Below are 26,189 nucleotides of genomic sequence, written 5' to 3'. Positions count from 1 at the left end.
GGGGGTTGGTATGCCTGAGTGCAGAGTCCAGTGTCTCTAAGAGAGAGAATATGTGCACAGCATTAATCCGTCACACAGATAAAGTCCTTTGTCGCTCATTTGAATCCACGGTGCCTAAGGTCATAATCATTTCTGCCGCAATTTAGATCCGATAACGACGTCAATCTGCTGAGCATGAAATTACCTTGTGCGCAAGGTCACATGAATTGCTCAAATCTCAATCACCCGATGTTCTCATTTCAGAAATCATTGACTCTATTATGATGTTCCTTTAATGGACATGCTGTTGCGTTTTCTGAGTTCAATTTGCTAATTTAACGTTAAAACGATCTCTAGCTTCAGTCGGTTTCTTCCCCTTTCTTTGATTTTGTTTTGTGTTGGCAAATTATGTTTGATGTGTCATGTTTGTGTGATATGTCATAGTATAGTGTGATATGTCACAGTATAGTGGATATGTCAGAGTATAGTGTGATGTCATAGTATAGTGTGATGTTATAGTATAGTGTATGTGTCATAGTATAGTGTGATGTTATAGTATAGTGTATGTGTCATAGTATAGTGTGATGTTATAGTATAGCGTACACGCTGAATGTCTTTTTCAAAGACCTAAGACTAGTCTAACTTTTGCGACCCACTTTGGGCTCAATGATAAATTAGATTTGAATGTATGTCTGTGAAATATAAAACTTCTACTTAACTGTAATGATAATGATGGCTTGGCATTTTGATCTTGTTGTTTGAGTCGCTGTTAGTAAATTGACCAAGCAGTGTTTTTAATGTGTAACTATATATACTTATGATCATGTGCCATGTGATAATTTATGGTAAGATTATTAGTATTTTCCTTCAATAGTGAAGTATGTTTGATGTTCTTTGTTTGACATGTATTTTTTCTTCTCTTCTCTTCCTTTTTTCATGGTGCAATGGATATGTGATGATGTCACTTCCTCAACCAATAGGAATGGCAGACACTTCTAATCATCCAATCACATTGATTTGGTGGTGTTTAAAAGAAAACACACCACCATTTTTTCTTCTTAATGTCCTGATGAAGGTCCTTGTTGACCGAAACGATGACTAATAAAGAAGAGAAAAGTGTGTGCGGCAGCAAGTTATTTTTTTGAAACAGTATAATGTGATGTCATAGTATAGTGTGATATGTCACAGTATAGTGGATGTGTCATAATATAGAGTGATTTCATAGTATAATGTGATATGTCAAACAATGTTCATACTGCGAATGCCTTAAAGTATCCTAGCAGCCAGGGGGAGACAAGTTGACCTTCCATTTTCACTGCAAAAGAATCAAAGAGGGCTCAAACAGGACCTCTGCTGTCCAAAAGAAGTCATTGCAAACCAACCTCATCAGTTAACTCTCATTCTCTGCTATACTGTATGTTTACATAGCAAATAGTTGTTTGCTGCTATATTAATGCTCTGAGTATCCTCTAGAGATCCTTTAAATGTTTAGCAGTTTTGCTTGATAAAAAGAAAATTAATTGGTTTCCAAAATTCAGTTATACTTTAAAAACATCTGCTCCTAAACCATTCAACAATGATGCAGACACGACTCAGTTGTACATTTTGTATATTAACTGCACTATTTTATTCATCTCATTCTAAGAACATGGAACATAGAAATGGCGCTCACCAAAATGTTGTGGATCATGTGTCAGGAAATACTTGTGTGTTCTCTGCTAATAATTCTGCCTGAAGGAAACCTCCCAGAAAGCGCTTGAAAGAAACTTTGTGGCTTTTGTTATAGACACAAAACATGTGCGACAGTAAAACTTCATAAAAGAACAGCCAATAAGATCCAGTGCACTGACTGTGGTCTTGACAACACCTCAGGTGTTTAAGTCATTTTAGAAATGGATGGAAAGAAAAAGAAAATAAGCAGCAAAACATGAAAAACTGCAATATTCAAAACAACCAAAGACATAATGTGATTTTGTGGTTTATTTTTGTTCTTTTGAGCATTTGTGGGAAATAAACGTGTGTGCTAGTATAAACCACTCAATATGGGGTAAAAGTAACCCTTACCAAAAGTAAAAATTTAGATTAGCATAATATTAATGCAGTATTTAAGTTTAAGATTTAACTTTTTTAATTCAATGTCAAAAAAACTTTCCACGAAGATTAACTGCCGCTAAGAAGTAGCACTGTAAAAGACTAATGAATGAAATAAATTATTTTCACTGAGATAAACACTGGTACACATTCAGACAAAAAAGAACAGTTTGTTCTTTAAAAACAAGATTTGACTGTAAGACTTTATTCAGCTCCGATAGTAAAAGCACAATAAAAACCTAAAAGGTTGCTCCCCAAGACGTGTTATAATGATGTGTTGAATAGTACTCGTGTAAAACTGCTCGACTGTGAATTGGTGGACGACTGATTTTACAAGTTAGCGAAACAAATTTAGTCTTACTTTATAGGAAATAATCACGTTAAACTAAAATACTATGTACAGGCTTCTTGATCATTTCAATGTGAATTCCAGTAAAAGATTCAATGCTATTCACAGTTACCCTCTAAAGAAAACAAAGTGTCTTAGAATCAACAGCTACTTTTCATGTTACAGTACACGACAGTTTAGTCACATAGAAAACACGTTGACAGAACATTTAAATGACACACATAAGGAAAGGTAAAAAGGCTGACCCTGCTCTGTCCTGATTAAGATTCCTCTCTGATCGGAGTGCATCCGGAGAAAAAACTGTTCTGAAAACTCGTCAGGATTCGTTTCTTCTTCTTGAGGAAGCTGACTGTTGTTCTGTCCTTATCGTCGTCGCCATCCTCCTCCTCCTCCTCTTCCTCGGACAAGATGGGTTTCCTGACCAACTTCAGGTCTGCAGTGGTGTGTCCCATGTCTCCGATTTCTTTTAGCACCTGAAATAATGCGCATTAGTACACCATTAGTACGTTCTGCATTGCATCCTTTAAAAGTTCCAGTGGCAACAAGCATTGCATATTCGCATTGCATATTTAATTACGATTAATCGCATGATTGTCCATAGTTAATCGCAAATTAAATCGTACATTTCTTTATCAGTTCAAAATGAACCTTAAAGGGAGATTTGTGAAGTATTTAATACTCTTATCAACATGGGAGTGGGCAAATATGCTGCTTTATACAAATGTATGTATACATTTATTATTGGAAATCAATTAACAACTCAAAACAATGACAAATATTGTCCAGAAACCCTCACAGGTACTGCATTTAGCATAAAACAATATGCTCAAATCATAACATGGCAAACTCAAGCCCAACAGGCATGCTACATGCATGCCAATCATTCCCTCCTTCAGAAGGAGCCAGTTTACCTTCGTCGTGGGTGTACAAGACGGCGGCTTGAAGAATGTGATGTTGTCAGGGCTGACGGATGTGAGATCTTGAAGAGAGTCCCTGGAAACATTTTTTGTCTGACTTGGGTCCTGAAATGAGTACAACAAAAAGTCCAAAACTGAGAACAATTCTTATTGTTCTGCATTGTATTTTAATCAACGCATCCGATACATTCAACGAAGCAAATCAACGTATTGTCAATGAAAGACCTTTGTGGCAATAAATGCCAAATTTCATAGTAATCTGTTAAACTTGTATCAGGTTATTATTAGTTATTATTACGGTTTATCAATTATTACTTTACAGACTCCTCTGCTCTGATTGGTTGTTTTCCTTCGGGCGTGGTGAAATATTCAAAATGTCATTAAGAGCACTGGGAGGACACAGGAACATAATTTTTTCACAGATTATATGTCTCATGTACTACTTTCAGGATATAGTGACAGTTTGAGCAAATATGACAAAAGGTTATCTTTATTAAAAGGTGCTATTGATAACATTCAACCACTAGATGTCGTATTCTCCCTCCCCTGTTCCATTGCATTTACTTCTCAACAAGTCGTTGTCATGGCCATTTATCCGTTTTTTCCAACACTAACTGACGACCCAGTGATACCACATGATACCACCGTTCTTTTACTATTGGCTCACAAGCCTTGTTAGAAGTGGGAATCAAACGTCAGATGTCTTCCACAGAGATAAACATTAATTTTGGACAAGACAAATTTTTAAAAAATGATTAATTCACTATCATAATAGTTTTTTTCAGGAAAAGCCATACTTTTATTCGGCACCTTTCTAAAGGCTCGGTGGATGTATTTTTTTTTTTTTTTTAAATATTCGTCTTCATAAAAATGTTATCAGTCAAACCTTTAAGGTTACCAACTATAGCTTTAAAGTAACATTTCATTCGGATGAGCATTTTGGTATGGAGCAGTTATTGCATTAAAGTTTGCCATAATGTTCAGTGTAGTTATCCTGACAATTGTCACCTGTTTTTTTTTCCTACTATGACTTGTCAAAATGTCTGCCATGAAAAAAGTCTATCCAACTCACAGATGTTTCAGCACAGATCTATTATCAACAGTCTGATATACAAACACGAAAACAGAAAATTGAAGAGTGATATAGTCACATGAAACATCAGTAATTTTTGCAACTACTGTAAAATTAAATATTTTCAAAATGTTCCTACGTCACACTAATAGTGTAAATTATCTGTAGATAACTGGAAATCGTTCGATAACTCACCTCAGTGATCACCTGGATATCCATATTTCGACATTTCTCATGGTCACACTGGCAGTTCTCGCCGCATGTCAGCTTTCCTTTGCGGCACCTGCATAACTTGTTGCCGCAGCGGCCTTTACACGCACACTAAAGAAAGAGAAATCGTGATATTTCTTTGCATCATAAGCAACCAAACTATCCCGATCCTTAAAAAAAAACATTTACAGGAAATGTGTACTTTTTAATAATTCTTATAACAATGTAATGCATACAAATTCAGTATGCAGATTCATTACTAGCCTTCCTTTAAATAGAGATGCAACTAGATAAGATTAAATGCTCAAATGAACAAGAAGTTGACTTTGGAGGGCACTAATCTGCTTTTCATTTATCTAGTGCATTTTGAATAATTTGACATCTTTCATGATCTTTCAGTTTCAAAGACCAGTTTGAAGTGGAACCCCAATCCTAATCCCAGGCTTACCCCAGTTGCTCTTGCTTTCTTTGAGGCTCTGCGTCCCTTCTCAGTTTTCTCAGGATGCCACTCGTCCACTTCGTCCTCATTTTCATCCTCACTAGAAGACATCAGCTCTTCGATGTCGATGGCCATATTTTGCCTTGCTTTAGCTGTGGTGATGCGTTTCCCTTTAGGCTGATTAGTAGAGAACACGAAAGAAAATCAACACACTTGGGACTTTATAGTGAATATCCACCAAGTTCTCAATCAAACAATTTCACATCTAGTTATTTCTTCATATCAAAGATATTGTTTGTAGAATCATTCACGCTTGGTTTCAGTTAAACATTGAAGCCCTGACTAGGGCTGTCAAAGTTAACGCAATAATAATGTGCTAACGCAAATTTGTTTTAATGCCACTAATTTCTTTAACGCATCTTGCGATTTTTAGGTTCTTGTTTTAAAGCTAGAGTGAAGATACTGGCATCATATGAAACTAGAAAAACCTAAGGAATCCATTGGTACCAACCATGTCATACTTGCTTGTCACAAAGGAGGTTAAATAATGCTCCAAACTTGCGCTAAATTTTGGCAAGGAAAAAACTGGCATGGCCATTTTCATCACGCGATTAATCATGATTAAATATTTTAATTGATTGACAGTCCTAGAACTGACTAAAACATGTTCAGTGACTATGGGGAAATAACATACATTAGCCAACTTACATTAAAAACTTAAATAACTTTGTATAAACAAAAAACAAGATCAACAGGAAGGTAGAATATCTGTAATAACTTACTTTTGGAGGAATGTAGTTAAACGAGTCATCTTGGCTCTTTTCATTGGTGGTTGTGGGCACAAGGATTTTCTTTCCACTTGCCAGGTGGACCAATGAGAGTTTCTGTGGAAAAAAACAAAACGTGGTTTAGACATGGTTGGGTTTGAGATCACACACATACACACACACACACACACATCTGTGCTCTTCCATGGTAAGTGTTTCATGCCTGCAGTAATGCTTAACGTAATTAATTCATGTCTAATGCAAATGATTTGTCATCTGATCATTACAATAAACGGTTACCTGTTTATATTGGTCATTCTGCTCCAACAGCGTCTGATTCTGCTCACTTAATTCTCGTAGCTTTTCAAGCTCTTCTTCCTAAAATGATGTCACAAATAACCACATGATTTAACTTTTGGTTCCTCCTAAAAACAAGGAGAAATGCAGAGCCGAAAGGTTGATTAAACACTCCTCAGCTGGTGGATACAAACCTGAACTTTGAGGCGCTGGAGAAGCTCCTTCTCCTTTGCACTCTCCTCATCTTTCCGCTTGGTTTCGTTGGACTCTTCATAAATGGGTTTGCTCTGCAGCTGGTTAAGGAGGTAAAGGACCTGTATAAAGGGGGAAAAAACAAATATATATAGAACAGAACATTTCACAAGTTATGCGTGTCTCTAAAAAGAGATGCAAATTGGTATAAGAGTAAACGCTATGAGCACCTTCTCTTGATGACTCTGCTCTAGTTCCACCAACTGCTGTTGGTGCTCCATGTCCATGGTTGACATCACATTTCTCTCCTCAGCCAGCATCTTCCTTAAATCTTGGCCATTCCCAGCTTCCTGTTTGAGCTCGCTCTCCAGCTTGCCACCGGCTGTTTTAGCAGACACCAGCTAAATAAAAAGGGAAAAAATTATGTTTCTTGGAAACATGAAGGCAACAAATGAATGTACTATTACTAATTTAAAAGAACAGTGTGTTACATTTCGAGTGGTATATTTTTTGATGTGTTCTATGTCATAGAACAAAACGTTAAAATCTCTTAAGCTTGTGTTAACAACAAACTTTATTTCAGACATCTAACTAAAAACCCATTGACTTCCAGACAAAGGGAACCGGAAGAACTCATTTACGGGTTTTAGACCTCATTCCTATAGCACTCTATTATGGTGAGGATGGGCTCTGAGCGAGACAAGCGTTACCACGGTTTTGCACTCGGTGGCTCACGTTACAGCAGTCTTGGAAAGGGATGAGTGAGCGGAGGGGTACTCTAGTGGTGTGGTTGCAATCTGCAACCACACCACTAGATGCTGCCAAATCCTACACACTGTCCCTTTAACACACAGGTGTGAATATAAAATGATGTATTAGCGTTTGCTCACCTCAGCCATGAGGAGCTTCAGGGCATACCTGGCGTCGACTATGCTTGTGATGCTATCGAGACGCTGTTTCAAACGCCCCTCGCCGTCTGCGACAAGAACTTTCTGCTGAAGGTCGGCTATCTGGGCATTCCTGTTAAAAGACAAATCACTCTGCAAATCTGAACAATTCCTGCAATAACGTACAAAATTAATTCAGTGTCTTCTACAACTGATATTGTGGTTTGAAAGAGTCACAGAATCTTTACAGCAATGACATGAAATAAAACCCACATATAGCTGTCAGTGAGTGCATTTAATGATGTGTAGACGAGTACGATGAATGCTTGACACATTTCAGCGTGGCTTTGTCAGACTCACCTGAGACCCATCTCTGTCTCCAGGTTCTCCACTTGTTTGGTCAGAGGCGTTTCCAGCGCCCCCTGGGTCTCCAGCTCAGAGATGATCAGCGTCCGACGCTGCATGGAAGGACACCACAAAGAATTGGTTCATTTGTTAACATTTCTACATCGCTGGTGCACTGGATGTCTCACTTATTCTCAGTTGTGTGTATTCTCGTCATAAGTGTGCATGCTCAACGACAGAGAATTTTCATCTCACCCTGATTTTGGCAGCGGGTCGGTCCCCTGCCTCGATCTGCTGTTTGAGGTGGTTGATCTCCTGAGCCAAGACCTTTCTGTCGTCCAGCAGGTCATTGAGGTGGCGCCGGGCCTCCTCTGTGCTCACCATCACCTCCACTTCATTGAGAAGCCAATTCTGGAAACATAAATACAGTCACAGAGTTAAGGCAGCAACATTCTCATTGTCTAATGTGGATTCCTTTGGGGGTTTATATTTACATATGGACCATACAGTAAAATCAGTCGTCATATTCTCAAAAGAGTGGTCAATATTCTTGATTACGCAGAAACATTTCACACCTTCAAACATATTTGCAACTGTTGGTTAAATTCTCAGTCAGTAATAATTAGAGATGTGGAATTTCAGGGTCGATTATCTTACAAATACAAAAATATTGAGAGGGCAAACATATTTTTGGTGGACCAGTTTTTTTCTTTCTAATACAACATACCTATTTAGAGCCTCCACCATCCCTAGAATAAAGAACGTGATAACGCGTTAACACAAATTTGTTAACGCCACTAATTTCTTTAACACATTAATGTAACTTGCGATTTTTAGGTTGTAGCGGGCTCAGTTTGAAGTTTGAAGATACTGGCATCATATGAAACTAGAAAACCCAAGGAATCCATCGGTATCAACCATGTCATACTAGCTTGGGAAGGAGGTTAAATAACGCTCCAAACTTAGGCTAAATTTAGGTGAGGAAAAACTGGCATGGCCATTTTCAAAAGGGTCCCTTGACCTCTGACCTCAAGATATGTAACTAAAAATGGGTTCTATGGGTACCCACGAGTCTCCACTTTACAGACATGCCAACTTTATGATAATCACATGTAGTTTGGAGCAGGTCATAGTCAAGTCAGCACACTGACACCTGTTGTTGCCTGTTGGGCTCGAGTTTGCCATGTTATGATTTGAGACATATAACGTTTAGAAAGGCTGAAACCGTTACATACAATTGCTGTTTGTTTTTTAGCTTGTTCACAACAATTCTCTATTAGCATAATGAGCTCTGTATGGTAATGTAAAACGTTCCGGCAGCGGATTAAGACGTTGCATTTCTGCGAGTTTATATTCTGCTTGTTCAACAGCTGTTTGATTACATACTCATGTCTTCCTTAAGGGTCGATTTTGTTGCACATATTGGATAACGAGCACTGTCGTCAGCTGCAGTGAAATATAACCTAAAGTCTGTTTCCTTCTCTCCGCTGTGGCCCCTGCTCTGCTTTCCACTCTTGTGTGTGTGTGTGTGTGGGTGGGGAGAGCTCAGATATAATGCTTTTTTTTATTGCACTTAGTTAAGTCTAGTCTAAGTCTTTGTGACTACAGAGAAGCCCTGGAACAAGTTTTATTACCTTAAGTCTTGCAGCAGCTCCCTCCATTCCTCTGTTGCGTTTGTCTGCTACCTCACTTCTCTTCTGCAGCGCATCTTTCAACCGCTTGTTTGCAGCTGCAGCCTAAAGGGGAAAAACTTGCAATAAGCCGCTTTATATCATTTCCAGTTACACTTAATTCGAACAGTCTGACATTAGCTTAATATTCAGACTGAATTGCTTGCAGAAATTGAAAAACAGGGGGAGTGACTCAGAGGTTTGAAATCAGGTTTGTAGCAGTAGTTGCTACTTAATAGATGTTGAAAATATGAAATCCAGCAGATTTACTTGTAGAGCTTGTAAATTAAATTGCACAGACAGACCAAGAGGCCTCACCTCCTCAGTTTTACGACGCAGGACATTGGCTTGTTTCTGGAAATCCCTCTCAAGTTTAAGCAACTCATACTGGCGTTTACGATCCTGTAAAACAGAAAAAAAAGAGTTGGGTTTCATGAAGCCAAGTAGTCTAATCTAAATGAATAAGTTACAGAAAAAAAAAAGAATTTAGCAGCAAGATTTAATGATTTTATGAATAAAAAATGTTGATTAAAGAAAATGTCCTGCAGCGAGGAACTTGATCTCCACACACCTTCTCCTTCAGCTGCAGCACCTCCTTGTCCTTCTTGGTCTTCCAGTTTCTGAACTTGTCAGAGTCCTCCCTCATCTGCTTCATCAGCTGTGTTCGCTGGGTCTTCATACCCTGTGAGAACAAAGCGTTACTGTGGCTTGGATTTGGCATCGTATCAAATATCAGCAATGCTCTAGGCTCTGCTCATGGTAATGCCATGTGATTAAAGTAGAAAAAGATTTCATATCCTTTGGTCTTTACAAAGACTTTTTTCTGCCCCAAAATGTTTGGCAAAATACATCAAAGATATATCGCCGCTGTTATTTGGTTCATATGCAACATTAAATAGATTAACAAGTACATTTTAATATTATTGAGATAGCTTTTTGACCCAACTACTTAGTTCTGTGATGCATCATTATGACAATAATGTTGGTTCATGTACACAGTTATGGTATTAGATCAAATCTTCCAACATCCATACAAAATGGTATTAATGCATATCTATACCTAACATACACAATGCACTCCTCACAATCAGAGGATGAGGAGGAGAGTGAAGAAAATCACTGGTTACCTGTATCTCCTGCATGAGATTGCTAACTTTCTTAACGGAGGAGTCTTTGAGCTTCAGCATTTTGGACTGGTCGAGAAGCTTCTTCTTCATATCCGTCAGCTGGCTCTCAAGCTCCTGCAGTCTCTTCCTCCGCTGCTCACTGAGTCTAGAATAAGGTAGAATATGTCAGATGAAATAGGAAGTAAAAAGGTAAGGCTTATGAGTAGCGATGTCAAAGTCAACGCGATAATAACATGTTAACGCAAATTTGTTTTAAGGCCACTAATTTCTTTAACTCATTAATGCAACTTGCGATTTTTAGGTTGTACTAGGCTCAGTCTTAAAGCTAGAGTGGAGATACATGGCATCATATGAAACTAAAAAACCTGAAGAATCCATTGGTACCAACCATGTCATACTAGCTTGTTGCGACGAGGCTAAATAACGCTCCACTTTACTTATTTTAAAACTAAATTTTGGCGAGGAAAAACTGGCATGGCCATTTTCAAAGGGGTTTCTTGACCTCTGACCTCAAGATATGTGAATGAAAACGGGTTCTATGGGTACCCACGAGTCGCCCCTTTACAGACATGCCCACTTTATGATGATCACATGCAGTTTGGGGCAAGTCATAGTCAAGTCAGCACACTGACTGTTGTTGCCTGTTGGGCTTGAGCTTGCCATGTTATGATTTGAGCATATTTTGTTATGCTAAATGCAGTACCTGTGAGGGTTTCTGGGCAATAGTTGTCATTGTTTTGTGTTGTTAATTGATTTCCAATAATAAATATATACAAACATTGGCATAAAGCAGCATATTTGCCCACTCCCCTGTCGATAAGAGTATTAAATACTTAACAAATCTCCCTTTAAAATCAATTTTAATTATGGACAATCATGCAATTAATCAAGATTAAATATTTTAACCAATTGACAGTCATACTTATGAAGTTTATGTCAAAACAAATTAGTAATAATGGCCAAACTATGAAGCTACAGCCACAACCAAACCCACAGCCAACAAATCTAAGTGTTCATACTTCGCCTGGTTCGTGTCTTTCTTTGCAGACTGAAGTGCCAAAACGAGATCCTCTTTCTCCTTCTGCAGAGAATCCACTGCAGTCTGAAGACACTGTACATTTTTCTGTAACACATAATACCAAGAAGATTAAAACTTGTCAATCATTTCTCAACAATTAAAATAATATGGCTCATAATTAATATAATCACACAAAAGACTATGCTTTAAACTCGTTCAACCCATTCTCATGGGAACCGAGTACCATTAGTGTTACCATAACAATCGCACCACACAGCTCACGTTAACTAGTGGATGGTACGGCATCACGTAGTGGAAACAAAAATGTGTTTTGCAAGATCTAATCTTATGTCCCTGTGCTCATTGTTCATTCATCTCTTGTTATATGCTAAATATGTATCCACAAAAAAGTTAATGGAAGAACAACATCCTCTTCCTCCAACACACTATATTCGCTAAGCCACTTTGAGCGATCCAATCACACCTGTAGGATTTGATTTAAATCCCTCTCGCAAATAAATCCTGAACACAATTTCATCCGGGAAAATATCACATCACCGAAGCCAAAGATGCTCTAACTTCTGTTTCATTGTAACTTTAAAAAAGGTATAATATGCAGCATCTCCTTAAAAAAACGAACACAAAATCAAATAAGATGCATCTAATTAACAAACTGAAATTTTTATTATTTTTAGATTATTGTGAGAGTCAGAAATGAATAAAACTAAATCCTCTTACCTGGTGCTCTGATTGCATCGGCTCCAACTGGGTGTCATTCTGGCACATTTTCCTCACAAAAGCCTCCTTCAAGCTCAACACTTTGTTCAGCTCAATCAGTTCCTTTGAGAGCTGGGCCTGCCGCAGTGCATGATGGGTTGTGAAGCCCTCCGAGGACTCCTTGCCAACAATGCCAGTGACGTCCTGTTTAATGTGTTAGAGGTGGGGGACATTTTAGTTTGTTTCATAAATGAAATAAGGGCTGAGGAGAAAGACTTTATTCTTTGATTAATACGTGCGTGCAAGAAAAGAAATGTGTTACTACAACAAATACTGAATGTCATTATCAGTACACGGTGTACAAAAAGTGCACATTCAGCACAACACTACAGAATTCTCAATTTTGTAAAGTATCTTTGATATTAAAAGGGACTTTATGTGAGTTTTTAAACGTATAAACATTTTTTAATTGTTATTTATTGCCAATGTGTGAACAGGTTGTAACCGAGCCTAAAAAATGAGACCTTCCTCCATCGGCCTGTAGACTGCTGTCTACAGATGTGACGTCATGCGCGCTCGCAAGTGCCTTTACTCTATTCGGCTCCGCCTAAGGGCTAACAGCGTGCAACCGTAGCTAACGTTCGGTTAGAAATGGAGTCCGCCAAGTCCTATTAGATAGGTAAGCTAACATTACTGCCAAGCATGTGAAATATATAGTGATATTGTGGTTTTTAGCTGTCAATCCCGTCTCGTCTCGTGTGTGTCGCCTCACTGTTTTACACGATGCTCGCGTCTACGTAGTGCAAGCGCGAGCCACAGGGCGCTGACTGTTGTTGACTTAACGGCCACAGGTGTCACTGTTAAAGCAAATTCTGTTTCTTACATAGAGCCCCTTTAATCATCATCTAATGTAAACAATAAGAGAAAAAAAATGTCAACGTACTGATGGGGATTCATCATCTTTACTGTTATTCCCGGACACCTCAGGTCCATCCTCTCCTGCAGCCATGGCATCGATGGAAGCTGCGATGCCTGCACTCTCATTCTTAGAAAAGCCAACAACAGGAAACCATGAAATTCAGTATTACAAACGTCCAACCAACAGTGCTGGATTTACATTTTTTTTCTACTTGCTACATAAGTTATAATAAAAAAAGACCACAAAAAACATTTGTACTGTCACATTAATTATATTTAAAATGAATTAATTTAGTCTATATAATGTCCAATGTAAATGTCAGCATTACTACACACTGCTGTGGATTACAATGTAAGACGACTTGTGTACCTTGAGCTCCAAGACGATGTCTTGCAAGTTCTTCATCACCTCAATGTTCTCCTTCAACTCCTGGTCCTCCAGTGTCTCCAACACTTTCTCAAGATCCACTGTACATCTGAAATGAATAAACATAAAGAGTGTGGCTTAATATGATCGTTGTGGCAGATGTCAACATAAAAATTGCTGCAATCATGAACAGAATTGCCTCAGGCCATCAAAAAACAACAACAAAGCTTTCAATAAGAACAGCTCAAGTATTCTGTGTCCTCTTTAAGCTGTTAGACCCGTCCTCAGTGCCTTTGTAAACTCACGCTGCATGGTCCCGCAGTTGCTCTATTCTGCTCTGTAGTTTCTCATTGGCATGTTCCGTCTATAAAATAAAGCAAACACAATGTGATAAACATGATGGAAGACAATAAAACAGTGACATGAAATTATATCTAAAAGAGATAAACCTGTGTAAATTAATGGAGCAATATGTAGCGCTGACAGCTAGTGTTAGTCCAAATTCAAAACATGGAGCCATGGCTCATCTGCTCCTCCGGTGTGGCTGATAGCAGTCAACGTTTTCACAATTTGAGGGTTAACTTCTAGACACGAATGTGTTAACCTCTGGTCACCAGCAGTAGTCGGAATCACTTTACTGGCTGTGTGACTCAATTACTCGTTGCCTTGATAGCCCAGCTGCACACGGACCACAGAGAGATGTGCCGAGGCTTTTCAGGTCGGGTAAAATCTAACGTTAACGTAATCTCTGTTGATCCAGTTTGTTTGCTTGCTACCATGGCTGCAGAAGGCTGTGTTTGTATGCCAATTTGTTTCATATGTGGCAACGTGGTGACAAAATGGACTGTGGACGGGATCACACCAGCCAAAACAAAAACAGACGTTCCGAAACCGGAATGGAAATTTCAAAAGGAGAACATACTGGCTGCAGTGTTGTTGACAAAGAAGCCATCCATATCATGGACATTTTATGATTTATTACAGTAAATATATTACATATTGGTCCTTTAAGTTTAGTTTTTTTTAAACCAGTACGTGTTTTATTTCAATTTTTGCTACCCATAGGTACAAAGGAACACATCACCACTCGTAGTAACAGTTTTTCCATCAGCTTTCAATGATGACTTTGGAGGAAGGATTAGTGCATGTTGTTACGGTCTGGCTCACCATAATGATCTTCTCAAACATGAGGGCGGTATGTCCAGCTGCCTCGCTCAGCTCCCTGCTTAGTTTATTGTTCTGATCCTGCAGAGTGCGATTCCTTTCCAGCAGCTTAGTCACCTTCTCCGTTGACTCTGGCCTGTAACAGAGGGACAGAGCGACCTTTACCGTTATGGGTAATACGTACCCTGGGTGCAGTTATCAGACATCCTGGTGGGACACGGGCTTATTTGGAAAATTTATGTCTTACCCAGAGAGCACCGGGGCGACTCCTCCGCGGGCATGAAGCAGCATCACCTGCAGCTCCTGAAGCTGTATGAATCAAGACATTTTGGACATTTATTATATTTCAAATGGAAGAACTAAGGTGTGTACACTTTCTGTCCTATCAATCTTCAACATTTTCTGTACCTGCTGTTTCAAACGGTTCATCTCTGCAGCTCTGGGGTCAACATTCACTACAGGTTTGTTCTTAATCTTGCGAGCTCTGTCAGCATATCGCAGCGTGTTGATGGTCTCCTCCATGTTTGAGTCTGCAGGACTGACGCACGCAATCATCAAAGTGTGGCTATTGCCTCCCAAAGAATCTGATGATGACAAACAAGAAAAAAAAAATTCACAAGAGTGCTTAGTAAAATCATTCCTCGGTCTTTTACTATGTTGCATCTTTGGTGCTTTGAACGCCTGCCTGTTCTGATGTGTATTAACAAGTAATGCTGCCATTTTTGCGTTAAACAAATAGAAAGTTAAGCTATCAAAATCTCAAGAGGGCAGCTCTAGTAACCAGGATATTTAATTTTGTACATTGGAAGGAGGTGGAGACGCATCGTCCATCCATATATACAGTCTATGATACCAACACTACAGTTCGCCAGTAAACAACGCCATCAATAGAGCAAATTGAAACATTTTCCATTGGACAATAAAAGCCTAGAGAAGCAGCCTAGTGTTTGCTTTACAAACATGATTTGCTCATGTTTGAAGGGCCTCAAAGTGAGGATGGTATCAGAGACTAATGACCACTGAGTAACTTTTGAACATGTAAATCAAAGCTTACCTTGTAGCAGGCGGGTGAGCTTGGAGTCTCTGTAAGGAACAAAGGTGCTTTTCTTGCTTTCATCCCCCAAGGCACTGATCACATTACCCAAAGACAAAAGGCCACGATTGATGCTGATGCCTGAAGATGAAAATGAACAGCATCAAAACAGAAATGCTGTTATTAAGGGCACTTTTACAATACAAAGAGACAACACAGAAATATTATACTACATTCATTGGGAGAATCATAAAATTGAGAGTTGACTGAGTAAAACTAAAGAAAAGCATATTTACTTTACCTTCCTTTAAGCGATCTCCCTCCGCTTTAGTTTTCTTTTGCCTTTCTGAACCAGCCAGATCGACAAGGTGCAATTTTGACACAACCGAGTCGGCTCTGCAACAAAAGATAACACAAATATTCAGCTAAGATGGTGATTTCAATATGTTGCTTTGTGTGCCTTCACTTCATACACTAACTAATTTCAGGGGAGACATCATATAGGATCTATCTTTATGAAAAACAGCAGCATAAACACGAGAATCAAGTCAAATCAAATTTTAGTCAAAATTAAACATCCATTTGATGACAACCAATTCCTTTGTTTGTGCGTTTTCGTCACGCCGCTGATCTGGTGTGAATGCAGCCTTATGGTTAAATGGGGAGTAATATTAGCCAAAGTGATAGTGTGAGAAAACAGCACAAAACTGACTTGTCTTTCCCTTTGCGCTGCTCCAGTGTGATGGTGAAGATAGCATGCGAGCGTGAGGATGCTGCGTTCATCGCTGTGGAACCCACGGTGCGAACAGAATTTCCAACCTCCAGGCAACCCACCATCTCATGGGCAGAGAACACCTGCCTCTCAGTTAAACCCACGATCTGGAGAACAGGTGATTTTCAATAAAAACAAAAGCTGGCACACTATGACATATTATATTAAAAATATGTACCGATTTAAAAGATGTCACTAAGGTATAGAATGAGGTTTATATTTCCATCTACTCTAAGCTTCAAAGAAATGCAACAATATGTATGTTCATTCTTGTAAACATGTCAGTCTCTCACCTTAATCCCTTCTTTAGGGTCTTCCCTAATGCTGAGGCCAGGTCTATCTTTTGAGGGACACAGCAAGTCCAATATGTCTTCATTATAGATCTACTTCAAACAAGGAAAAAGCTTAAGTAAATTATTTTAAAAGGCCATTGTGCAATGAAATAACATTTGCTGGATGCCACAATACATTTCTAAATGACATAAAAACACAGTGTAAACAACATGTTCACCAACCTCCAGGTAGGATACTGCCAGACAGAATTCACAGTCTGTCCTCTTCTCCCTTTCCTCAAAGATCCTTCTGATGACTCGTGGAATAACTCCGACTGAAGGATCAGTTTCTTGAGCTGATGTGTATGTTCCTCCCATGGAGAAGGTCTTTCCTGACCCCGTCTGTCCGTATGCAAGAACTGTGGCATTGTAGCCTACAAAAAGGACGATTTAGTGAGCATGCAAAATGATTCAAAAGACAAGAAAAAAAGAGATATTTATAATAATTTGACATCTTAGCCATTTTAATTATATTTTTCATTTTCATTTGTGTGCAGCCACTGGACAGTAAAGTCCCCACTGAAGTGTCTTAGAAAACCCATGAATCTTATGTTGCCCAACCTGCACTTTAACCTCCCAGGAAGGGGGTAAATACAAAAAACAATGTTCTTACTGAATTCAATAAATCATAAAGTTAAAAGTCATAGCTAGCTACCTTTGAAAAGCCCACACAATAAGGGGGACACAGAATTGAAAACCTCCTCTTGTTCAGCGATGAGATCGAATACATAATCATAGGTGAAAGCCTTCTCTGTGCCAACGATCACCTGAAAACAAACAACAATTTAGCTATTTTTACACATACTGCATACTGTAGTGGCATGGGCTTTAAAGAAAAAAACAAACACATTATACAGTATAAACGTGGATATAATGGTCGTGGTACAAAACATTACTCCGAAACAGACCGGAAATAAGTATTTTCCTAAACTGTTGTTGAGCACACACCTGTGGCTCTCCAGGCACAAAAGTGAGACAGCACTGACATCCCTCATTGATTTCTTTAGGTACCAACGGGCGGCATCGCAAGGCAACCCGCACTGGGATCACCTTAGCATCCTCATTCGTCATGATGCAAGACTATATACCTAGTGATAAAAGAAACACAAGAGGTTATCATAATGAAGCCAAGTAATAGCAGTCCAGTCATGTAGCAAGATAACATGTCATGAAATATTTTGAATGGACAGAAAACTATGAAAAACCTTCATTTTCAATAAGTGACAGCACTCAAATTTAAGTATTGATACTGACTGCAATGCAGGGCTCAACAGCAATGGTTTGAGAAATTGGCAACCAATTCTTGGCCTTTGGTTGCCATCAGTGGCAACCACTTTTTTAATTAGGGCTGTCAGAGTGAACGCAAATTTGTTTTAACGCCACTAATTTCTTTAATACCACTTTCTACGGTTGTAGCGGGCTAATTTTAAAGCTAAAGTGAAGATACTGGCATTATATGAAACCAGAATACTTAAGGTCATACTAGCTTGTCGAGAAGGAGGCTAAATAACTCTCCAAACTTACACTAAATTTTGGCGAGGAAAAACTGTCATGGTCATTTTCAAAGGGGTCCCTTGACCTCTGACCTCAAGATATGTGAATGAACGAAAATGGGTTCTATGGGTACCCACGAATGTCCCCTTTACAGACATGCCCACTTTATGATAATGTCATGCCGTTTTAGGCAAGTCATAGTCAAGTCAGCACACTGACAGCTGTTGTTGCCTGTTGGGCTTGAGTTTGCCATGTTATGATTTGAGCATATTATTTATGATAAATGCAGTACCTGTGAGGATTTTTGGAGAATATTTGTCATTGTTGTGTGTTAATTGATTTCCAATAATAAATATATACATACATTTGCTAAAAGCAAGAATATTTGCACATTCCCATGTTGATAAGAGTATTAAATACTGAAGGATAATGTAACCAACATTGTTTGGTTGTGGAGTTTCAGCCCCTTAAGTTGTAATATCATCCAACCGACATGTGCTACCATGTGACATGACTTGGGGGTCTGTTCACATTCACAGCGCTTCCACAACATAACAGCCTATTCAAAATACTTTTGTCAATAAACTACTTGAACGTTAATATGATCCTAAACATAACTTAGTCCTTTCAGATGGCAATGCTATCCGTTTTGGGGAGTTCTGATAGATAGCCTAGTAGTTCATTCTCTGCTAAAATAGGAAGATTCTCCAGAACATTTGACTTTTGATGATATATGTATATATGTATATATGTATATATATATATATATATATATATATATATATATGATTCCATATATTTGTCTTCAGTGCTGACATGAATGATGAAACATCATGTGAACAGACATGTATTGCATGAATACTGGAGGAGGAATTAGAGATCAATTGCTGAAAAGATCTAAATAACAATAGTTGCTGCTGACTTTTTATTGTATGATACCAACAAAAGACATCACAACTTGATAAAGTTGAAAGTTACAATTTTTTTGCTGTATTTAAAAAATATTAAACCATGACATCAGTATATTGAGTCATACTGAATTCAGGTATTATGGTTGAATGGTATATACATTAGTGTTGCATATAACTTGGACATACATAAAGTTAATATAATATCACCTGAAAAAATGTGCACAGAGAGCACACCAGGGAGTAAAAAAATAACAACACAAATCTCTTGTGTGTGTGTGTGTGTGTGTGTGTGTGCCAGTGGTTGCAAGGCAAGTAATGTAAACTGACTACTAGTTACAACAGTGGCCAGGATTATAGCCCTGAAATGAAAGGGCAAATCTACCTTAACAAAGGAATTACAATGTGCTATTCAAATTATGTCGTGAATAACTGTCTCCACAATTAATAACGTCAAAGACACTCTACAGTAGGTTCACTATCACTGAACACTCGCATATTGTAGTTTGAGACATCCAAATCAGTTTTAATTGGGAGTAGCATTATGTTTCCTAGTGGTGAATCGTGTCCCCCCATGTCTCCCCTGGCTGTTGTCATGGTGTCCAAGGAGTTGGTCCATTATTCACCATCAATCTGAGGATGACATCATAGCCTAAAGTCCATCCTTGAGTTCAGACAGATCAGAACCAAGCTGTGTAAAAAGCAAGAGTTCATATGGAAATGTACTTTTACTCAGTCCAAACGACCTGTCTTCATCCCAGCTGACGGATGATAATTAAAGTTGACGTCAGCGCACCGTTAACTTGCTAGTCAGCTAGCATAGTTAGTTATTAGCAAGGCGTTGAATTTAACTTAACGTACCTTTTCCCCGTTTCCTCCAACGTTTAAATATCACGTAGACTGCATTCAGCGGTTCTGGTTGATAATGCTCCGCACTAATATAAAAAACTCTTAATAAAGCGTCTACTTTAACTCCATTAATTCTTGTCCTCAGCCCGTATTGTAACCGGTTCCTCTGAGCTGAGTGTTGTTACTGCCCGCCACTTTCAAACATCAAGCTCCGCCTCCTCCTCCTTCTTCTTCTACGTCTATGTTATGGTAGAGTCAACGCAGCTCAGCAGCATCACTGACCTCTACAGGATAAAAGAAGAAACACACTATTTGTACAATACCGCAACAAAGATACATGAAAAAAAACAAAACTCATTCCTGCCTTATTCTTTCACCTTGATCATTTTTACTCTACAGTACACATGAAACACACATGCAGCTCCTCATTTAGTTATTTAAGATAAGATAAGATAAGATATTCCTTTATCAGTCCTGCAGTGGGGGAATTTGCAGTGTACAGCAGCAAAGGGGATAGTGCAAAAAAACAAGATGCATCAGCTAACACAGTAAAAAAGAGCTAAACAAAGTGTAACAAAATATGAACCATTTAAATAGAAGGAAGTATACAAATGGGAGCAGTATATACAGGATTGACAATGAACAGGCTATTAACAAAATTGCACAAGTGGAAAATGATATTGCACAGTGAGAATGAATGAATGAATGAAATTCCACCTGAAAATATCAGGTTATTGTCAGTTTTTTGGTGTGTAAGTGGTCTACTGTGAGCAGTTCTGGTTGTGGAGTCTGACAGCTGCAGGAAGGAAGGACCTGTGATAGTGCTCCTTCACACACTTTGGGTGGAGCAGCCTGTCGCTGAAGGAGCTCTCCAGTGCTGAGATGGTGTCCTTTTGTTGCTTATTTTCCCTCCCTCTTAGCTGTTTCAGAAATGTATTCAGGATATATTTGAAGGAGCTCGGGTGCTAAACAAATTCATCAAGACTTTGAGGTTCAGTATTCAGTATTAATCAAATGGACCAAATGAATAACCAAATGCATTTCTGAGTTGATTTTTTGCTTTGCATAAGACCCAAGCTTGCAGGATTAACATACCTCACTGAAGCTGAATGAACAATTTTATGACAGAGTGAAGGCATGAGGTGAATTATGGAGGACGGAACCTGCCAAAATAAAAAAAATAAATGAATAAATAAATAAATGACTCAATAAATAAATGTCATTAAACGTAGCAAAAATAATATTAAAAATAAATGTAGCCATCAATTAATTAATTAATAAAATGTGAAATAAATTGATATTTCTGTTTTAATTTGCTTCTTTATTTATTTATCTTTGTATTAATTCCCTTATTTATTTACTCTTCTGTTTAACTTGCCATTTTATTTATTTATGTATGTAATTTCAATAATTTTTTTATCTATTTTTTCATATTTTTATTTATTTGTTTATTTTGCATTTCTTTTTTAAATTTCTTTTTAAATGTACGCATTTATTCATTTTTTTAATTTTTTTTTTATTTTGGCAGGTTCCATCCTCTACAGATGAGTCACTGTTGTTACCTGACAATGAGGGTATTTTCTACATTTCAATTCCTATGACCAATATTACACAACAACCAAAACAAGGGTATGAGGCAGAGTGAAGAGAGTAAGCGTCAGTGCTGTCCTGGCAACAGCATGCGACTCAGTAATTGAGTAAGATAGACATGCCATGTTAAGAAATAAAAAAGGTCAGGAGAGATTTTCTTTTTTTTTTTTTAGGTAAGTGCACATAGAGGATGACGATACGGCGGAAAGGAAACTGAGTGGGTGACATGACATCCCTCTTAATGAGATGAGTTTTCAGCCCTATGATGGAAAATGGGGAGTGACTCTCCGTTCTGGCCGGAAGAGAAAGGTCATTACACTGGGAGCCAGAGGGGAAAAACATCTGAGTCCAGATAAAGTGATGAGGTTTCTGCAAGGGAGAGAGAGAGAGAGCTAAGCAGGCAATATAGTGCCAGAAGTCAGAGCATGGATCTGTTTTGCATTTGTGTGCTGCATTAGTATTTCCAGAAATCCCACCAAAAAAATGATTTTCACAATTCTGTGTCACCAAAATGGTTCTTCATCCACATTTTGTCCTGCCCACACATCCGAGGATTTATTAACTGTATGGGATAAACAAGCATCACGGTGCTGTTGTAATTGGATCCTGTGCAATCCATGATCTCAACCTTGTGACCACAAACGGCAACAACATTGATAGAGCTTATCCTCTCCAACACACAGATGTCTGACTCAGCCTCCACCCCTCCTGTGACAGATGTCGTTGACCCCACATACAAACGATGATGTCACATTTTCACAGTATGAATGCATTAGCTATGGGAGTGACATGGTGACGTGTGTTACATCATGTTGAATAAAAATGTTGTCAAATGTCTTTTGAGGCTGCAGGTTCCTGGCTTGTATATTGATTATTTATCCTCCATTACTGAGCAGTTGAAACCAGATATAATAATACACAAGGGAACTCAGAGTGCCTTGAATCTCCAGTGGGCGGAGAGATTTTGTGCCAAAAGATTACATTGGCCAACAGAAAATGATTATTTTGATATCCAGGAATCTCAGCAGGAGACTGTATATATATTGATATTGATATACTATAGCTTTTATATGCCACAAGGAAGTAAAAATATCCCCTTTAGACCTATCCAAATACATCTATATTCAACCAGGGGTGTGGTGTATGCAATGTTATTTGGTCTTTTCAGACTTTTTGAAGCAATAGTGAAGTTTTACTGATCTTTCTGTCTATTTGAATCATCATGGCTCACTCTCTGTCTTCAGTCTGCTACTGTACACATAGACTCTGAGGCGAGTGAGTCCTCCTGCTGTACGGGAAATTCCACCACAAGGCCCAATAATAACATGCCAGATTGTCTCTGCTCCCAAGAATAGAACAGACAGCGAATGAATGGAATAAACCAGTCTATTGTCGCTATATATATTTGACTAAATAATGATTGTGCATGTGGGAATTTTGCCTTAAATAGGAAGATTAAAATGCAGACAATATTGCCTATGTGGGCTTATAAAGCCACCTTGACCTTGAACTGCATGTGTCCACTCTAATAATGTAGCTGGAATGGGAGGAAATTCAGCCCGCTTCCCTCTTTCCTGTTGTAGTTTCAAAAGATAATCTGCTCGGGGTGGATCGCATTGCAGTCATCCATGCCTGAAATCCAATGGTTGCATGAATAGGGTTTTGAAGAGGATACACTCTGCTCAGCTGCACTAAGCCATGTGTACATACCAGCTTCATGCTCTGCTAAGCTAAACGTTCTATTATGGCGTTTCCCATTAACTGGGGAAAATGTAATATATGATAAAAAGAATTGCAATCTAAGTAAAGTAGCTAAAACAATAGAATCTACGTATCAGTTAATTAGAGTGAATTTGAGCATTTTGCTGTAGAACTCATTGAAATATTAGCAAGAAGTCACCCATCAAATTCCACATCAGAGCTAATTAAAGGTGCTAAATGCAAGATTGGAAGCATTTATCTTGCCTCCGCACGGCTCTCAACATGGTGACAGCTGAGCTGGCAGCTCACAGCTAACACTGCTGACAGAGGAAACAGTGTTAATCTGGGGGGGGGGGGGAACCGGAGGATGGGTGCTACACTCGCGTGACGATGCCCTCAGCTGTAACCGCCGTACCAGTGCAGTGCAAAGTAGCGGCCATGAGCTGGCCAGTGGGACACGCTCACATGCACTAACATGCACTAAAAGCATCCGCGGCCGGCCCAGCTATGCCATTGAAACATGGAGGAGCTCAGATTACAACATATACAGAGGGAGAGTGACTTCTTTCTCTGCTCAGGTAGACATTACGTAAGGGATAATGTATAGTGACCGTTGTGAAATAAACCCAAAAAGGACGGTGCGGCAGCAAGCGGAGGGGTCTTGCATCGCCCTGAAGGGGTTTATTCCACAACAATGACCCGCTAGCTGTATATCATCCCGCTTATTACACGGCTACTTACTTAAGAAATCAATAATTTGACACAAAAACGGTCTGCCAGAGTTGGACATCAGAACTGCGCCCATAGCAATGGTCTGTTACACACTGCTATAAAGAAATAACAGACTGCAGGACGCCATGATTGACCAATCAGAATAGAGTATTCAACAACGCAGTGTAATAATCCACTATATCTTTTCATAGCAAATAGATGTTTGCTGCTATAGTAATGCTCTGAATATTGTATAGAGCACCTTTAATCTATAGACTTGACATTACAGTACTGATTGTGACAATAAAGTTATCATATTGTATTGCATCACATCACGACACAGCTGAGGACATTTTCCACATTATTCTGTTGACTTAGCCTCTGCAGTTTTTGTTATCATAAAAATGAAAACATTGGATTTTTATTTATTTATTTATAGTTTAAATAATCTCAAAACAACCTGCACAGATAAGGAAAGTCATAGGAGAGTTGACCCCACTGCAACAGCATTTGAATACAAATGGGAAAGACGTGATACAGTGACTTTCAAGGGCTTTGCTGTCATTTGTTTAGAAGAGCATTTGCTTAATTTACAATACAAATATAATGAAAACCAAAAATGAGTCTAAAACAAGTAAATCCCCATCAGGCAATCAATTATCACATCAGTTCCTGTAATACTGATGCAATCCTGTAATGTTTTCTTGATTCATTTTCGAAGAAAGTTAAACAGAAAACATGCATGGAAGTCATTCGTGCAAGAGAATGATGGTTACACCATATCCCTTATTGCTTAAACTAATATCCTAATATGTACTTTAGTCTGCCCTAGGAGGCCTGTTACCAGGCAAACGCTCAGTCAATATCCACAAGAGCCAATAATAATTAGCTATACATTTTCAAACAGGCCTGAAGCCTTATGCTGAGTCAGTGAGGCACATGGGAGGGGTGACTGTGGGTTGCTGCTTCTACTGCTCTGGCCCAGATGATAAACTCAAATATGTCTGGATTTGACATCTAATGGGGGTAAAGACGAAGCAATTGGACACCGCATGCACATTACCCTTAAGATAAGTTTAATATAAGCACAAGCACTATTTTGGCACTGCAATATTGCAGTCGTTTACATCAGTTTAATTGCCACTGGTCCTGTTATGAGAATCACACATAAAGAAAATGAGGATATTGCAGGCTCTAAACATTATCTCACCAGGTTCTCTGTCGATGGGTCTTTAAATGCTGAACGACAGAGAGCGCCTTCCTCTGAGATAATTTATTCTGAGAGGTTTGAAGACTGATGATTGCTTGGACACTATAAACTAATCATTTTTTCCCGAAATATGCTGCTTTGCCTAAGTTCTTTTAATCAATTTTGGCCTATAAACCTTGAAGAAAGATTATCAAATATATCTCTCCTGACCAATGTCACATTAATTCAATTGAAAAAAAAGTATGGAAAAACAACTGTCAAAGTCATTTGTGCCTTGAATCTGTTTCAGTGGCAGCCTTACACAGATTCAAACTTAATAAAACATATAGGTTAGTGGGTGTCAAATATACGGCCCGAGGGCCAGAACTGGGCCCGCCAAAAGGTCCACTTTGCAAAGTGTGAAAACTGCAAAGAAGACATTAATAAAACACACTGCTATTCCTATTTGTCCACTGGTGGCTGTGCTTTCCTAATAAGAGTAGCAGGCCCTATGCTGGTTACGCTATTATATGTCCCACGTACTTACAGTATATACAGGCTACCACATAACACAACACTGACAAGTGTAGGCTACTGTTCATGTAAAAGCCACCGGTGGAAAATGTCTTCGTCAAAAAGGAGAAAAGTAGATACAGAGTGTCAAGAAATATGGACCAGTTCCCATTTTTCACAAAGGGAAGCCAGTGTGCAGTGCTCAAGGAATATAATATTTGGCGGCACTATCAGACTCATCATGGCGAATAAAAGAACTTGCAAGGACAACTGAGAACAGAGAAGATAAACAGCAGTTTATTTTTAGTCGTATAGTCAAAAGATGAGCTACTGTAGAAGTTGTTCACCATCTGTTTTGTAAATGGATTGTTCATTAATATTGTGACCATTTTCAGAATGTACCTCTTTACACTAAAAGAAAGGGAAACATTTGGAGATGTTGTTATTTATAGGTTATTATACAATATGGTTTCACTGGTCCGGCCCACTTGAGATCATCATGTGGCCCATGACCTAAAATGAGTTTGACACCCCCTGAGGTATTTAACTGATTCCACATAAGTATTTTGAA

At 38.7% G+C, this 26,189-nt stretch overlaps 1 protein-coding gene and 1 long non-coding RNA gene across 3 annotated transcripts; one reads left to right on the top strand and one right to left on the bottom strand.

Moving 5' to 3' along the window:
- The first annotated feature begins 625 nt into the window (after positions 1–625).
- Positions 626–1,098, top strand: LOC119475182. Its single transcript, XR_005203730.1, has 2 exons — positions 626–824; positions 960–1,098. It is a non-coding gene; the product is annotated as an uncharacterized LOC119475182 (long non-coding RNA).
- An 846-nt stretch (positions 1,099–1,944) lies between these two features.
- On the bottom strand, positions 1,945–20,151 carry kif4 (kinesin family member 4). 2 transcript variants are annotated; one of them, XM_037749412.1, is made up of 31 exons: positions 19,927–20,150; positions 17,612–17,751; positions 17,319–17,430; positions 16,847–17,037; positions 16,625–16,714; positions 16,272–16,438; positions 15,861–15,955; positions 15,581–15,700; positions 14,935–15,110; positions 14,774–14,835; positions 14,530–14,662; positions 13,668–13,726; positions 13,366–13,471; positions 13,021–13,122; positions 12,099–12,281; positions 11,362–11,465; positions 10,343–10,487; positions 9,787–9,897; positions 9,534–9,617; positions 9,180–9,281; positions 7,801–7,956; positions 7,561–7,658; positions 7,204–7,333; positions 6,544–6,714; positions 6,316–6,435; positions 6,125–6,202; positions 5,840–5,941; positions 5,067–5,234; positions 4,604–4,729; positions 3,331–3,441; positions 1,945–2,892 (listed from the first exon to the last, which is right to left on the bottom strand). In XM_037749412.1, exons 2-31 carry the CDS (start codon positions 17,732–17,734, stop codon positions 2,680–2,682), a joined length of 3,738 nt encoding a protein of 1,245 aa, XP_037605340.1. In that variant the 5' UTR covers positions 17,735–17,751; positions 19,927–20,150; the 3' UTR covers positions 1,945–2,679. The 2 variants fall into 2 exon arrangements, with proteins under 2 accessions (XP_037605340.1, XP_037605339.1); XM_037749411.1 differs by having other exon boundaries at positions 2,680–2,892; positions 17,612–17,753; positions 19,930–20,151.
- Positions 20,152–26,189: the final 6,038 nt, after the last annotated feature.

This window comes from Sebastes umbrosus, chromosome 17 (assembly GCF_015220745.1).
Source record: "Sebastes umbrosus isolate fSebUmb1 chromosome 17, fSebUmb1.pri, whole genome shotgun sequence".
NCBI lineage: Eukaryota > Metazoa > Chordata > Actinopteri > Perciformes > Sebastidae > Sebastes > Sebastes umbrosus.
The sequence above is the reverse complement of the archived record's forward strand: the minus strand, read 5'-3'. Positions and strand labels throughout refer to the sequence as shown.